Source organism: Mandrillus leucophaeus, unplaced genomic scaffold (genome assembly GCF_000951045.1).
Source record: "Mandrillus leucophaeus isolate KB7577 unplaced genomic scaffold, Mleu.le_1.0 Scaffold43, whole genome shotgun sequence".
Classification (NCBI taxonomy): domain Eukaryota; kingdom Metazoa; phylum Chordata; class Mammalia; order Primates; family Cercopithecidae; genus Mandrillus; species Mandrillus leucophaeus.
The window spans coordinates 3,854,363-3,866,559 of record NW_012104587.1 but is presented as its reverse complement, the minus strand read 5'-3'; the positions used below and the strand labels follow the sequence as shown (position 1 = coordinate 3,866,559).

Genomic DNA, 12,197 nt, shown 5'->3' with positions numbered 1-12,197 from the left:
ACAAAAAACAAAAAACTGCTGGACCTAAAGTGGGGCTTGAGACTTCGCTGCAGAATGCCCCATGGGGTTCCCAACACCACCTTTCCTCCCAAGAGAATATCGTCCCCTTTACTGTGCCAGGATTTTTTGATTACTCCTTTAGCTCCTCCTCCGAGGCTAGGTTGGGGAATGACTGTCTCTGGAGTTGGTTTTCTACGGAGCTTGTCTGGGGAAGTATCTTTGCGTCCTCTCAGTTCTATGTGATCTTCTGCTGCGGCACACTCACGGCACTGGGAATTAGAGCTCAGGAATGGTCCTGCAGGCACCAACTCCTAAGAGATGGATGTGCCCACCAGTTAAGTTACAAGAGACAGATGTGAGGCAGATGTGTTTGCTCTCCTCCCTCACTGGAGGAGAGCAAACGCCCAGAGTGGCTCCAGGGGCCTAGAAAGGACAACTTTTCTTGGACCAAGAGAATATCCCCTTCTATCCCCACCACCTTTGGAAGGGAGAAGTGGTGTTTTTTCTTTTTTCTTTCCTTTTTTTGTTTTTGAGATGGAGTCTTGCTCTGTCGCCCAGGCTGGAGTGCAGTGGTGCAATCTTGGCTCACAGCAACCTCTGCCTCCTGGGATCAAGTGACTCTGGCCACCTCAGCCTTCCAAAAATGCTGGGATTACACGAGTAAGCCACCGTTCCCAGCCTCTTTTTTCTTTTTATGATTTCTGAATCTTAATGCTTTTTCATTCATTCGCTCCACAGCACTTAGGCACGTAGCCTTGGTCTCCTCTCCCTTAAGAATGGGGATATTAATAGAACCTCCCTCACGAGCATATGGTGAACAGCAGAGCAGATGAGATCGTGCATGTAAAGTAACAAGCCCAGGGCCTAGGACATCACACAGGCTTAATTCATGGTGGCAATTATATTTACTATTAATTTTTTTTTTAGACAAGATCTCCGTCTGTCACCCAGGCCGGAGTGCCATGGTGCATTCATGACTTCACTGCAATTTCAAACTCCTGGGCTCAAATGACCACATGTACGCACCACCACGCCTGGCTAATCTTTTGAAACTTTTTTTTTTTTTGTAGACACAGGGATTCAGCTATGTTGCTCAGGCTGGTCTCAAACTCCTGGGCTCAAGCAATCCTGCCTCAACCTCCCAAAGTGCTGGGATTACAGGAGTGAGCAACCCAACCCGGTCTATTATTATTAATGCAATGATCAGTTGGTGAGCACAGTACTGCCCCCGGCCTGCCATGGAAGAAGGCAGAGCTCTCGATTCCTTCCACAAGCAGTTTCTTTTTTTTTTTTTGAGACGGAGAGTGCAGTGGCACAAACTCTCGGCTCACTGCAAGCTCCACCTCCCAGGTTTACACCATTCTCCTGCCTCAGCCTCCCCGGTAGCTGGGACTACAGGCGCCCGCCATCACGCTCGGCTAATTTTTTTTTGTATTTTTTAGTAGAGACGGGGTTTCACCGTGTTAGCCAGGATGGTCTCGATCTCCTGACCTCGTGATCCACCCGCCCTAGCCTCCCAAAGTGCTGGGATTACAGGCTTGAGCCACTGCGCCCGGCCCATAAGCACTTTCTGAATTGCTGTCCTATCAGCCTGCCTCCCTGAATGGAGCCTGTTCCTTCCTGGTAATGAACTGTCTCCACCTACTAACTCAAGCCCAGTTACAGAGGATAAAACTGAGGGTCACAAGAGGAGAAGAAACCACCCATGGGTGGGACTGGAATACAGGTCCCTGTCCCGTGGGCCAGGGTGGTTGCCCTTGCTTCAGGCTGAGTTTTGGCATTAGAATTTAAGAGTCCAGCTCCCAAGTAAGATTAAAATGGAAACACAGGCTAGGCGGGGTAGCTCACACCCGTAATCCCAGCTATTCAGGAATCCTTTGAACCCAGGAGGCAGAGGTTGTGTGAGCCGAGACTGTACCACTGCACTCCAGCCTGGGCAACAGAGCAAGACTCCGTCTCAGAATAAATACATAAATAAATAAAAATAAAATAGAAACATAGGCTGGGCGCGGTGGCTCATGCCTGTAATCCCAACACTTTGGGAGGCCAAGGCGGGCTGATCACCTAAGGTCAGGAGTTCGAGACCAGCCTGACCAACACGGTAATTAGCCGGGTGTGGTGGCTCACACCTGTAATCCCAGCTACTCCGGGAGGCCGAGGCAGGAGAATAATTTGAACCCAGGAGGCAGAGGTTGCAGTGAGCCAAGATTGTGCCACTGAACTCCAGCCTGGGTGACAGAGCAAGACTCCGTCTCAAAAAGAAAAGAAAAGAAACATAATTATCTATGGCTGTTCCTGAAGTTGCCCATGATGTAAGAGGTTTTGTGTGGCCGCCCCCTACAGAGCAATGGTTGGCAAACTTTTTCTGTGAAGGGCCAGAAAACAAATATTTTAGGCTTTGCAGGCCTCTGTCGCAAGTACTGAATTCTGCTCTTGTAGCAAGAAAGCAACCCTGGACAGAACTTGAGCAAATGAGCATGGCTGTGTGACACCAAAACATTATTAATAAACACTGGAATGTGAATTCCATATGATTTTCATATGCCATGAAATGTTCATTCTTCTTTTGATTTTTTCCCTAACCTTTTAAAAAACATAAAAACCATACTTAGCTCACAAGCTGTACAAAAACAATGCCCCCCTGCTTAAAGGAGGCAGAACCCATTCTTTGATTTTAGGACTAGAGATATGAAAAGCTATTATTATTCCAGAGAGGTGCCTAAGGCCTGATTCACGGCAGAGAGAAGGGAGGGTCAGTTAATCTCCCGCTGAGCATTCCGGGGTGAGGAGGGAAAAAAAGACCTTCCTTGGTGATGGGCTCAGAACCTTTATTTTTGTTTGTTTTTGAGGCAGGGTCTCTCTTGTGTCTAAATCTCTTTTCTTACCTGTAAAGCGGTGGCAATAATCCCTACCTTGAACGATTGTTAAGAGGGCTCAATGAGATAAAGGGTGGTAAAGGATTTTGCAAAATGCAAATGTTTACCCACTTAATTGTTTCCACAGATGCGCGCTTAAGATCGCGCACTGAGTTTATTCCTCTGGGGAAGGCTTCTGCGAAGTTTGATGGGACACTGTACCTTTAAATCCTCCCCAACCACTTAAAGTGGTTGGACGAATCAGCACATGCGCATTCCTTTGCGGGGCCGGCACCTGGAGCAACAGCCTTCCCAGAGCCTGTAGAAGGAAGGTTAAAGGTCCGCCCACACAGTACTTTACGCAAGCGTAAATCATGATTGAGGGCACTATATCATGCAGAGAGCCCAGTCCCTTTTTCGCGCCCGAAGGCTCCGCCCCGCGCAGCCAATCAGTAGGCTTCACCCTTTGCAATAGCCAATGACAGTGAGCGTAGGGGCGTGGCTGGGCGTCCGGGGGCGCGGCCTGGCGCCTAGAGAAGCGGCGGGGCGAGCCGGGGGCTCTAGTGAACAGCAGAGCCGCACGGGGATCGCCGGCGGGCGGCAAGCGGAGGCGGCCCGGCCCCGGCGGTCTCCGAGATGTCACGATGGCTGTGGCCATGGTCAAACTGTGTGAAAGAGCGGGTCTGCCGCTACTTGCTGCACCACTACTTAGGTCACTTCTTCCAAGAGCACCTCAGCCTGGACCAGCTCAGCCTCGATCTGTACAAGGGCAGCGTTGCCCTGCGAGACATCCACCTGGAAATCTGGGTGAGAAGCCAGGCCCGAGGCCAGGAAGGTGCGGAGGGCGGGAGCGCAGCGACCTGAGGCTCCCTGCGGAAAGATCGGGCCGGGGGGATCAGGCACCGGGCGTAGAGAGGCCAGGGGAATCTTGCCCTCTCCAGGCGTCAGAGGCACCCCGGCTGGCTGCTTCAGTTCCTTACCAGAGCCAGAAACTGAGCGGGAAGGGGTTTCCATCTCCACAGGAGGAGAAACTGAGGCTGGAGAGGGCGAGATCACCTGTCTGGAGAATGCAAGACAAACTCGTCGAGTTTGGGGGCTGAGTTAAGGAGGGTGGCCGAGGAGGGGCTGGGGAGGTAGCATAGGAACCGAGCTGGGCCAGGGCAGTGACAGACTTGGGCCTGTGCAGCTGGTCGGGGAAGCTGGTAGGGGTCCGGAGCCCTGGCGAGGACACCTGTGGATCATGTGCCCTGACCTCTTGACCCCACGGTCCTGGGCCCGTAGGTGGGATCAACAAACCACTGGATGTGTATGTCAACAACCGCGTCAGCACCAGTGTTGATCAACACCTTGTGTGCCTGGGTCGCTGCCTACTTCCTGTTTTTGGGAGAGTGGGATGGGCTAAGTGGGTGTCTAGGGAGGGACTGGATGGCCCCCACCCACATCTCCCACCCACCCGCCGGGGTCAGTGTCCCTGCCTCGAGGGGGGCCCTCGAGGAAAGGTCGGGAGATCTGGCTTCAAGCCTGGAGGAGGCCAAGGGAGATGCCAGGGAGGCCAAGAGGTGTGAGGTCTGGGTCAGAGACTTGAGGCTGGGAATGGTAAGGAGCCCTGACTCACAGCTCAGCTGACCTGGGGAGCTTTGAAGGAGCCACCAATTAGAGGCGCGTCCTGGTCAATCCACCAGGTCCAGAGCAGCAGGGGTGGGCATGGAGGCAGGGACTTCTCAGTTTTGTGGCTGGACTCAGGGGTCTGCTAATCTGGATGGAAGAGCTAGGCTTTGGGGGTAGGCCAGGCCCTGGTGAGCAAATGTGGGGTAGGATAACCCTCGGCCCTGAACTGGGGGCACCTCCCAGTGGCCTGCTGTCTGTGAATTATGGTGTAGGAAGCCCTCTGTGATCTGTAACCTTAGCCTCTAAGGCTGGCCTGAAAGACGGCCCAGACTTCTAGGCTGCCCCTTTTTTATTTTATTTTTATAGAGACAGGATTTCGCTATGTTGCCCAGGCTAGTCTTGAACTCCTGAAGCGATCCTCCCACCTCAGCCTCCCAGAGTGCTGAGATTACAGGCGTGAACCACCATACCCAGCCCTAGGCTTCCCCTTTTTACTTTCAGCTCCAGAAAACGCCCCTACTCGTGTTCCCTGCCCTCTTGCTGGGGGTCGAATTGGCTTCTCTAGGGCCCTGGTGGAATGCAAGTGCTTTCTTGATAACCAGCCTCTCCTCCCAGCTCAGCCTGCAGACCCCACCTTGAAGGCCCCCAAAGAAGCTGAGTGCCTAGGACCTCTGAAGTGGCCTGAAGAGAGAGAGGCCCGGATCCCAGTCTCAGTCCCTGTTGTATACTGGGTGACTAGATTAGTCCTGTCTCTAGGCCTCAGTTTCCCGAGCTGTGGGTCTCTGGGTGAGGAATTTGGACTCCATCTGCTCTGCCATGTGCTTTTTTATTCTTGGATCCAACCAGTTCACTGAGGCCCTTTCTGGGTGGCACCTGGGGTCACGGGGGAAGCAGGTGGGGTACAGCCTTCAAGGAGCTTCCAGGTTGGCAGGGGTACAACTCCAGCATGGACATTTTAGCCAGGGGCTCAGCCTTGTGCCTCACAGAGAGGTACAGCTACACTAGGTGTTTGGGGTTGAGGGGGGGTCCCATCTGGCATCAGGTCAACCCCTCTCTCCTGGACACTGTCCCTTTGAACTCTCCTCACCCAGGGTGAACATGGGTTTTCCAGACTCTGCCAGACATGTACCCATGTTGTCCTGTGCCTGCAACACACCACCTTCTACCAGCGCCTACCCCCCTCCCTTTATTCTTCAGCTTGCCCCTCCTCTGACAGACCAGGCTGGGTTAGGCGTCTTCCCCATGGCCCCCTCACCAGCCCCCAGCATCTGCTCACCTCTCAGTTTCATCCTAGTTGCTCTGAGTCCCTGGCTGGAGCCTAGCTTGGCTGGAGAATGAAGACATTTTATTTACCCATCTAGTCTCAATGTCAGCATGTAGAAAGTACTCAGTAAATATTATCTTGAATTAAGTGGTGAGGGAAACATTTGCTCTGGCTTGAAGGATTAGGCATCTTTGGGTGATAGGGTGGGGGGGCTGGCCTGTAGCAGGGGACAGCATGAGCATAGGTAGGACCTTGTAGATAACACGTGGAGGGACGGGGCAAGCCAAGGGTGCTCTCCAAGGCACCGTGGCCAGGTAAGCCTGTGCCAGCCTGTGGGATTTGGGGCTTCCCTGAGCTGGTTTTGTCCCTTGCTTGCTCCCAGTCTGTGAACGAGGTGCTGGAGTCGATGGAGTCACCGCTGGAGCTGGTGGAAGGCTTCGTGGGCTCCATCGAGGTGGCCGTGCCCTGGGCTGCTCTGCTCACCGACCACTGCACAGTGCGTGTGTCCGGCCTCCAGCTCACCTTGCAGCCCCGCCGGGGTCCAGGTGAGGGCAGGGCAGGCTGGGGGCAGGCAAGTGGGGAGGGCCAGGGTGTCCAGGACCTGACTGAGCCAGCCTGCCTTGAGACCCTGTTTCTCCCTACAGCGCCAGGGGCTGCCGACTCACAGAGCTGGGCCTCATGCATGACCACAAGCCTGCAGCTGGCCCAGGAGTGTCTACGGGATGGGCTACCAGAGCCCTCTGAGCCACCACAGCCCCTGGAGGGGCTGGAGATGTTTGCCCAGACCATTGAGACTGGTGAGCAGGCCCCTCCTGGCCGCCCTGTCCCCTGCCCCTCCATGGCACACAGGACAAGGGCTCCAGACAGCGGCATGGCCACCTGGTGCCCAGATGGGAAATTTTGCCTCCCTTTTGCTGCTCCACTTGACCTGAGACCCCTCCCCGACTCCTCAGTGCTTCGGAGGATCAAAGTGACCTTCCTGGACACTGTCGTGAGGGTGGAGCACTCTCCGGGTGATGGGGAACGTGGTGTGGCCGTGGAGGTCCGTGTGCAGAGGTAAGGGCAGGGTGATCTGGGGTGGACTGGTGTGAAGAGAGGGAGTGGGAGCTGCTGAATGGTCCCCACCCACAGCCTAGGTTCCTGGGAAGAGGCAGGGTGGGCCTGGGTGGGCCTCGGTGGTGGTAGGGTTGGGGAGGTGGGCTGTATCGTGAGCCCGGACTGGTGTCCAGAGGCCGGGTGATACAGGCCCAGAGTGGCCGAGGCCCCAAGAACCAAGTTAGATGCTGAGGGTCTGAGGAGCAAGGGCTGGCCTGAGCCTCTGAGCTGGACGTGGCGGTTCAGGGCAGCCTGGGTAAGATGGGGCAGTTCTGCAGGCCAGGCTCCCTGACCCCATGCCCCTAGAACAGAGCACTGTGTGGAGAGAGGGGCTCCAGGCCTGGGGTGGCCAGGGCACGGGCTGACCCTACACTCTCCAGACTGGAGTACTGTGACGAGGCAGTGCGGGACCCGAGCCAGGCGCCGCCGGTGGACGTGCATCAGCCACCTGCCTTCCTGCACAAGCTGCTGCAGCTGGCAGGGGTCCGCCTGCACTACGAGGAGCTCCCCGCACAGGTGAGTGGGCTGTGATTCCCACAGCCCCTGTCTCCTATCCCTTGAGCCCTCTGACCCCCCTCCCATCCTTCCTGACCATCCATCTCTGACCCCATTTTCTCAACCTTCCCCTCTTGTATCCTCCCACCTCCCAGGAAGAGCCTGCAGAGCCCCCCTTGCAGATTGGCAGCTGCTCAGGGTACATGGAGCTGATGGTGAAGTTGAAGCAAAATGAGGCCTTCCCTGGCCCCAAGGTGGGTCCCCAGGCTCCTGGGGAGGAGGGTGAGTACCCCATCTCAAGACTCCTCCTCCTCAGCAAGGCTGATTATCCACAGACCAGAGTGGGGATGTCAAGTGGGGGATTTACTTCCTTCTTGGCAGCTAAAGAAACTGAGGCTGTAGGCCAGGCACAGGGTTCACGCCTGTAATCCCAGCGCTTTGGGAGGCCGAGGTGGGTGGATCATCTGAGGTCAGGAGTTCGAGACCAGCCTGGCCAACACAGTGAAACCCCGTCTCTACGAAAATACAAAATTAGCCAGGCATGGTGGCGCATGCCTGTAATCCCAGCTACTCAGAAGGCTGAGGCAGGCGAATTGCTCGAACCCGGGAGGCAGAGGTTGCAGTGAGCCAAGATTGTGCCATTGCACTACAGCCTGGGCAACAAGAGCGAAACTCCATCTCATTAAAAAAAAAAAAAAGAAAAGAAACTGAGGCAGAGAGGTCAAGCTGTGGCCCGGTTCATACAGCTAGCTGGTAACACAGTTTAGTTTGGCAGCCAGCATCCTGCTTTCCCAGGGCAAGGGCAGGCGGGTGGTAGCTCTTAGAGGAGCTGGGTGGTGGGCCTGGGCTCCATGGCTGCCCCCTTGGCCCCCAGTTGGAGGTAGCGGGACAGCTGGGCTCCCTGCACCTGCTTCTGACCCCGAGGCAGCTCCAGCACCTTCAGGAACTGCTCAGCGCTGTGAGCCTTACAGGTGAGGCCTCTGGGTGGCATGGGGCTGGGGTGGCTGGGAGGGCCGGCCAGCCCAGACTGAAGCCTCCTCCCCTGCAGACCACGAGGGCCTGGCTGACAAGCTGAACAAGAGCCGCCCGCTAGGTGCCGAAGACCTGTGGCTGATTGAGCAGGACCTGAACCAGCAGCTGCAGGCCGGGGTGGTGGCTGAGCCCCTCAGCCCAGACCCCCTTACCAACCCCCTTCTCAACCTGGATAGCACTGGTGGGTGTGGAGTCGGACATGGTTGGAGGGGCAGCTAGTGTGGGTGCAGGAGCCTAGGGGCTGGGGCCGGCTGTCCCTGACACTCCTCACTGCACCCACAGACCTCTTCTTCTCCATGGCTGGCCTCACAAGCAGTGTGGCCTCAGCCCTCTCTGAGCTGTCCCTCTCCGATGTAGACCTGGCGTCCTCTGTGCACAGTGACGTGGCCTCCCGCCGGCTCTCTGCCCAGGCCCACCCAGCTGGTGAGTTGGAGCACCCTGGAGGTACTCCAGGGATAGAAAGGACTGGAAGAGGCCTTAGTGCTGTGGGATGTCAGGAAACCCCCAGCGATGCCTGGATATCTACCATCTGTGACTTGGTTCCCTGGGGACCAAACGAGGTAGTAGCTGGTGATATAGTGCACAGAGCCCAGGTTTTTCAGTCATTGATCTTAGTCAAGCACTTAAACTCTCTGAGACTCAGCTTCCTCTTCCATAGGAGGAGAATGGTGAGATGGGCCTTTGCCAGGCTGTATATTTGGGTTCAGGTTTATTGAGAGCTTATTGTGGGTGGGTGCTAGGCTGGGTGCTTCATCACATCCTATCCTTCCAGCACCCTGTGGAGGGTTCAGTTGAGCCTGGGCAGAGGGCCTGGCCTACTGGAGGCACCGGTGTCACCCCTGCGTGACCAAGCCTTTTGCCAGAGCCACATGGTGTGGCAGACTTGGCCTCCCAACCCCCAGCAACCATTGCTCCACCTGGGGTACCCAGAATCTCTTGGGAGCCCCTGGTGAAACCTCTGTCCTCTCAGGCAAGATGGCCCCCAATCCCCTCCTGGACACCATGCGCCCTGACTCGCTGCTGAAGATGACCTTGGGGGGTGTGACCCTGACCTTGCTTCAGACGTCTGCCCCATCTTCCGGACCACCTGACCTCGCCACGCACTTTTTCACCGAGTTTGATGCCACCAAGGATGGGCCCTTCGGTTCCCGAGACTTCCACCACCTTCGACCACGCTTCCAGAGGGCCTGTCCCTGTAGCCATGTTCGGTATAAGCCCGAGGCCAGGGCCTGAGGAGAGACCATCGGAGTTCCCTAAGTGCACCTTCTGATGCCTGTCCTCTTTCCCGCAGGCTAACGGGCACAGCCGTGCAGCTGTCCTGGGAGCTGCGGACAGGCAGTCGGGGTCGGCGGACAACCAGCATGGAAATGCGCTTTGGGCAGCTCGAGGTGCTGGAGTGTCTGTGGCCCCGGGGCACCTCCGAGCCTGAGTACACGGAGGTGAGGGCAGAGACAGAATGTGTGCGAGGCGGGGTCTGGAGGTTTGGGTGGCTGTGGGGCCAGGCCTGACCCTGTGTGCCTCCCGGGTCCCACCCCAGATCCTGACCTTTCCTGGTACCCTGGGCTCCCAGGCCTCAGCTCGGCCCTGCGCCCATCTGCGCCACACACAGACCCTGCGCCGTGTGCCTAAGGTAACCCACTCGCTCCAGGTCACCAGGCTGTCGACTGCTCCCCATGGCGTGTTGACCCCACCCTGGCCTCTGCCATGGCCTCCTCTGCTGCCCAGCCCTGTCTCTTTTCCCCTGTGCTCCACACCTCACCATGCCAGGGCCTTCAAATACCTGCCTGGCCCTTCCCATGCCAGTCTCTTAGCCTGGTCATGCCCTTGCCCTGTCTCAACATGGCAACCCCTGCTGGGCCTCTGTGGCTAAGAAAGGCGCATCTCGGGCGGCTTTTATAAATAAACAAGCACATTGTGTGCACTGGGCAAAGGTGGGGCAGGCCTCCTCAGTGCCCTCCTGGCCCCTGCTCCAGCTCTTCTCCCACTACCAGAGAGGGCCTTCCTGTCCCACACGCCGAGTGCCACTGAACCCTCACTGACCTGAACTCCCTCGCCCTCAGAGCCGACCCCGGCGCTCAGTTGCCTGCCATTGCCACTCAGAACTGGCCCTGGACCTGGCCAACTTCCAGGCAGACGTGGAACTGGGGGCCCTGGACCGGCTGGCTGCCCTACTGCGCCTGGCCACTGTAACTGCCGAGCCTCCAACTGGCCTGCTGGTGAGAGGCCCCGCCAGGGCCAGGCCGGGGTCGGGTGCAGGGCCTGGGTTCTTCGGCTCTTGGTCACAGTGGGAGGGGCTCTGACAGCAGCTCTGACCCGGAATCCTCCTGCAGACAGAGCCCCTGCCGGCAATGGAGGAGCAGACAGTATTTCTGCTTTCCGCACCCCGGGCTACACTGCGACTGCGCTTCCCCATTGCTGACCTGCGGCCTGAGCGGGACCCCTGGGCGGGCCAGTCTGTGCGGGCTGAGCAACTTCGGCTGGAGCTGAGTGAGCCCCAGTTCCGGTCAGAGCTTAGCAGTGGGCCTGGTCCCCCAGTCCCCACCCGCCTGGAACTCACCTGCTCCGACCTACATGGTAAGAGCTCCCTGAGTGACAGAACCTGGGGCGAGAGGCCTGGCTTCTAGGAGAGGTGGGCTTGGGGCTATGGAAGGGACCCATTCACAACCCGAGCAGCCCCTAGCCCAGGCCTTTACCAGCTCTTGGGGTCCCAGCACTGCCAGTCCCTGGCCTACTTGCCAACAGGTAGGGTGGACCCTTTGTCTCTGGCTTTCTCTGCCCACCACAGTGTGTGTGGAGTCGGGGGCACAGCTCTGAGCCGACCTGGGCATTGGGGAAGAAATAGGAAAAGTCAGCAGTGATGACGGCCCTCCCACTTCCCCGTCCCCCTTTAGGTATCTATGAAGATGGAGAGAAGCCACCTGTCCCCTGCCTGCGTGTCTCCAAAGCCCTGGACCCCAAGAGCACTGGGCGCAAGTACTTCCTGCCCCAGTAAGTAGGGGCTCTGGACGGGGCCCAGGAGAGGAGGGTTCTACTGCTGAGCTGGCCCTGGACCTGGCAGGGGGCCAGTTTGGAACTGGGTGCTGGGGACCCTGCAGGCCAGTGACAGGCCTGTGCCTCGGCAGGGTAGTGGTGACTGTGAACCCCGAGTCCAGCAGCGCACAGTGGGAGGTGGCCCCGGAGAAGGGAGAGGAGCTGGAGCTGTCAGCGGAGAGTCCATGTGAGCTGCGGGAACCTGAGCCCTCACCCTTCTCCTCTAAGAGGACCATGTATGAGACAGAGGAGGTGAGGCTTGGCCCTACCTCTTCCCAGGACCCCCTCCTGCCCACCGCCCGGGTTCCTGCCAGAGGAGCCACCTGTGTGGCTGCGGGCCAGGGCAGCATGACCCCATGGGGTGGGCATGAGCTGACCCGAAACCAGTGAGGATTTCGGCTCCTCCGTTCTTTCCAGCCAATCAGAGTCTTTCTGAAAGGGCACTGGTGAGGGTAGGCCCCAGGGAGCATGGGTCCTCCATTGGAAAGATCAGGTCCCACCCCACCTGAATGGTCGATCAGCACTGTCCACTTGGAGAGGCAGTTAAGGGCCAGGCTCTGCCACTTGGTGGCTGTGTCACCTTGGGGAGTTACCTGACCTTGAAGAGTTACCTATAGATGAGTTTCCTCCCCTGGAAAATGGGCACCATGACCTGTCTCTCTTTTTTTTCTTCTTTTTTTTTTTTGAGATAGAATTTCGCTTTGTTGCCCAGGCTGGAGTGCAGTGGCATTATCTCAGCTCACTGCAACGTCCGCATCCCAGGCTCAAGCAATTCTCCTGCCTCAGCCTCCTGAGTAGCTGGGATTACAGGCGTCCGC

At 57.3% G+C, this 12,197-nt stretch overlaps 1 protein-coding gene across 1 annotated transcript in view; it reads left to right on the top strand.

The window, feature by feature from the left end:
• Positions 1 to 3,376: 3,376 nt before the first annotated feature.
• Positions 3,377 to 12,197, top strand: part of ATG2A (autophagy related 2A) — a 22,780-nt gene continuing 13,959 nt past the window's right edge. The window contains exons 1-16 of the mRNA XM_011993521.1: positions 3,377 to 3,662; positions 6,110 to 6,272; positions 6,372 to 6,524; positions 6,681 to 6,783; positions 7,203 to 7,338; positions 7,473 to 7,571; positions 8,192 to 8,288; positions 8,366 to 8,530; positions 8,632 to 8,772; positions 9,320 to 9,557; positions 9,641 to 9,788; positions 9,887 to 9,979; positions 10,410 to 10,565; positions 10,680 to 10,923; positions 11,241 to 11,337; positions 11,472 to 11,631. Of these exons, the coding sequence (XP_011848911.1) occupies positions 3,492 to 3,662; positions 6,110 to 6,272; positions 6,372 to 6,524; positions 6,681 to 6,783; positions 7,203 to 7,338; positions 7,473 to 7,571; positions 8,192 to 8,288; positions 8,366 to 8,530; positions 8,632 to 8,772; positions 9,320 to 9,557; positions 9,641 to 9,788; positions 9,887 to 9,979; positions 10,410 to 10,565; positions 10,680 to 10,923; positions 11,241 to 11,337; positions 11,472 to 11,631 (2,364 nt within the window). The 5' untranslated portion in view covers positions 3,377 to 3,491. The remainder of the gene's footprint in view (positions 3,663 to 6,109; positions 6,273 to 6,371; positions 6,525 to 6,680; positions 6,784 to 7,202; positions 7,339 to 7,472; positions 7,572 to 8,191; positions 8,289 to 8,365; positions 8,531 to 8,631; positions 8,773 to 9,319; positions 9,558 to 9,640; positions 9,789 to 9,886; positions 9,980 to 10,409; positions 10,566 to 10,679; positions 10,924 to 11,240; positions 11,338 to 11,471; positions 11,632 to 12,197) is intronic.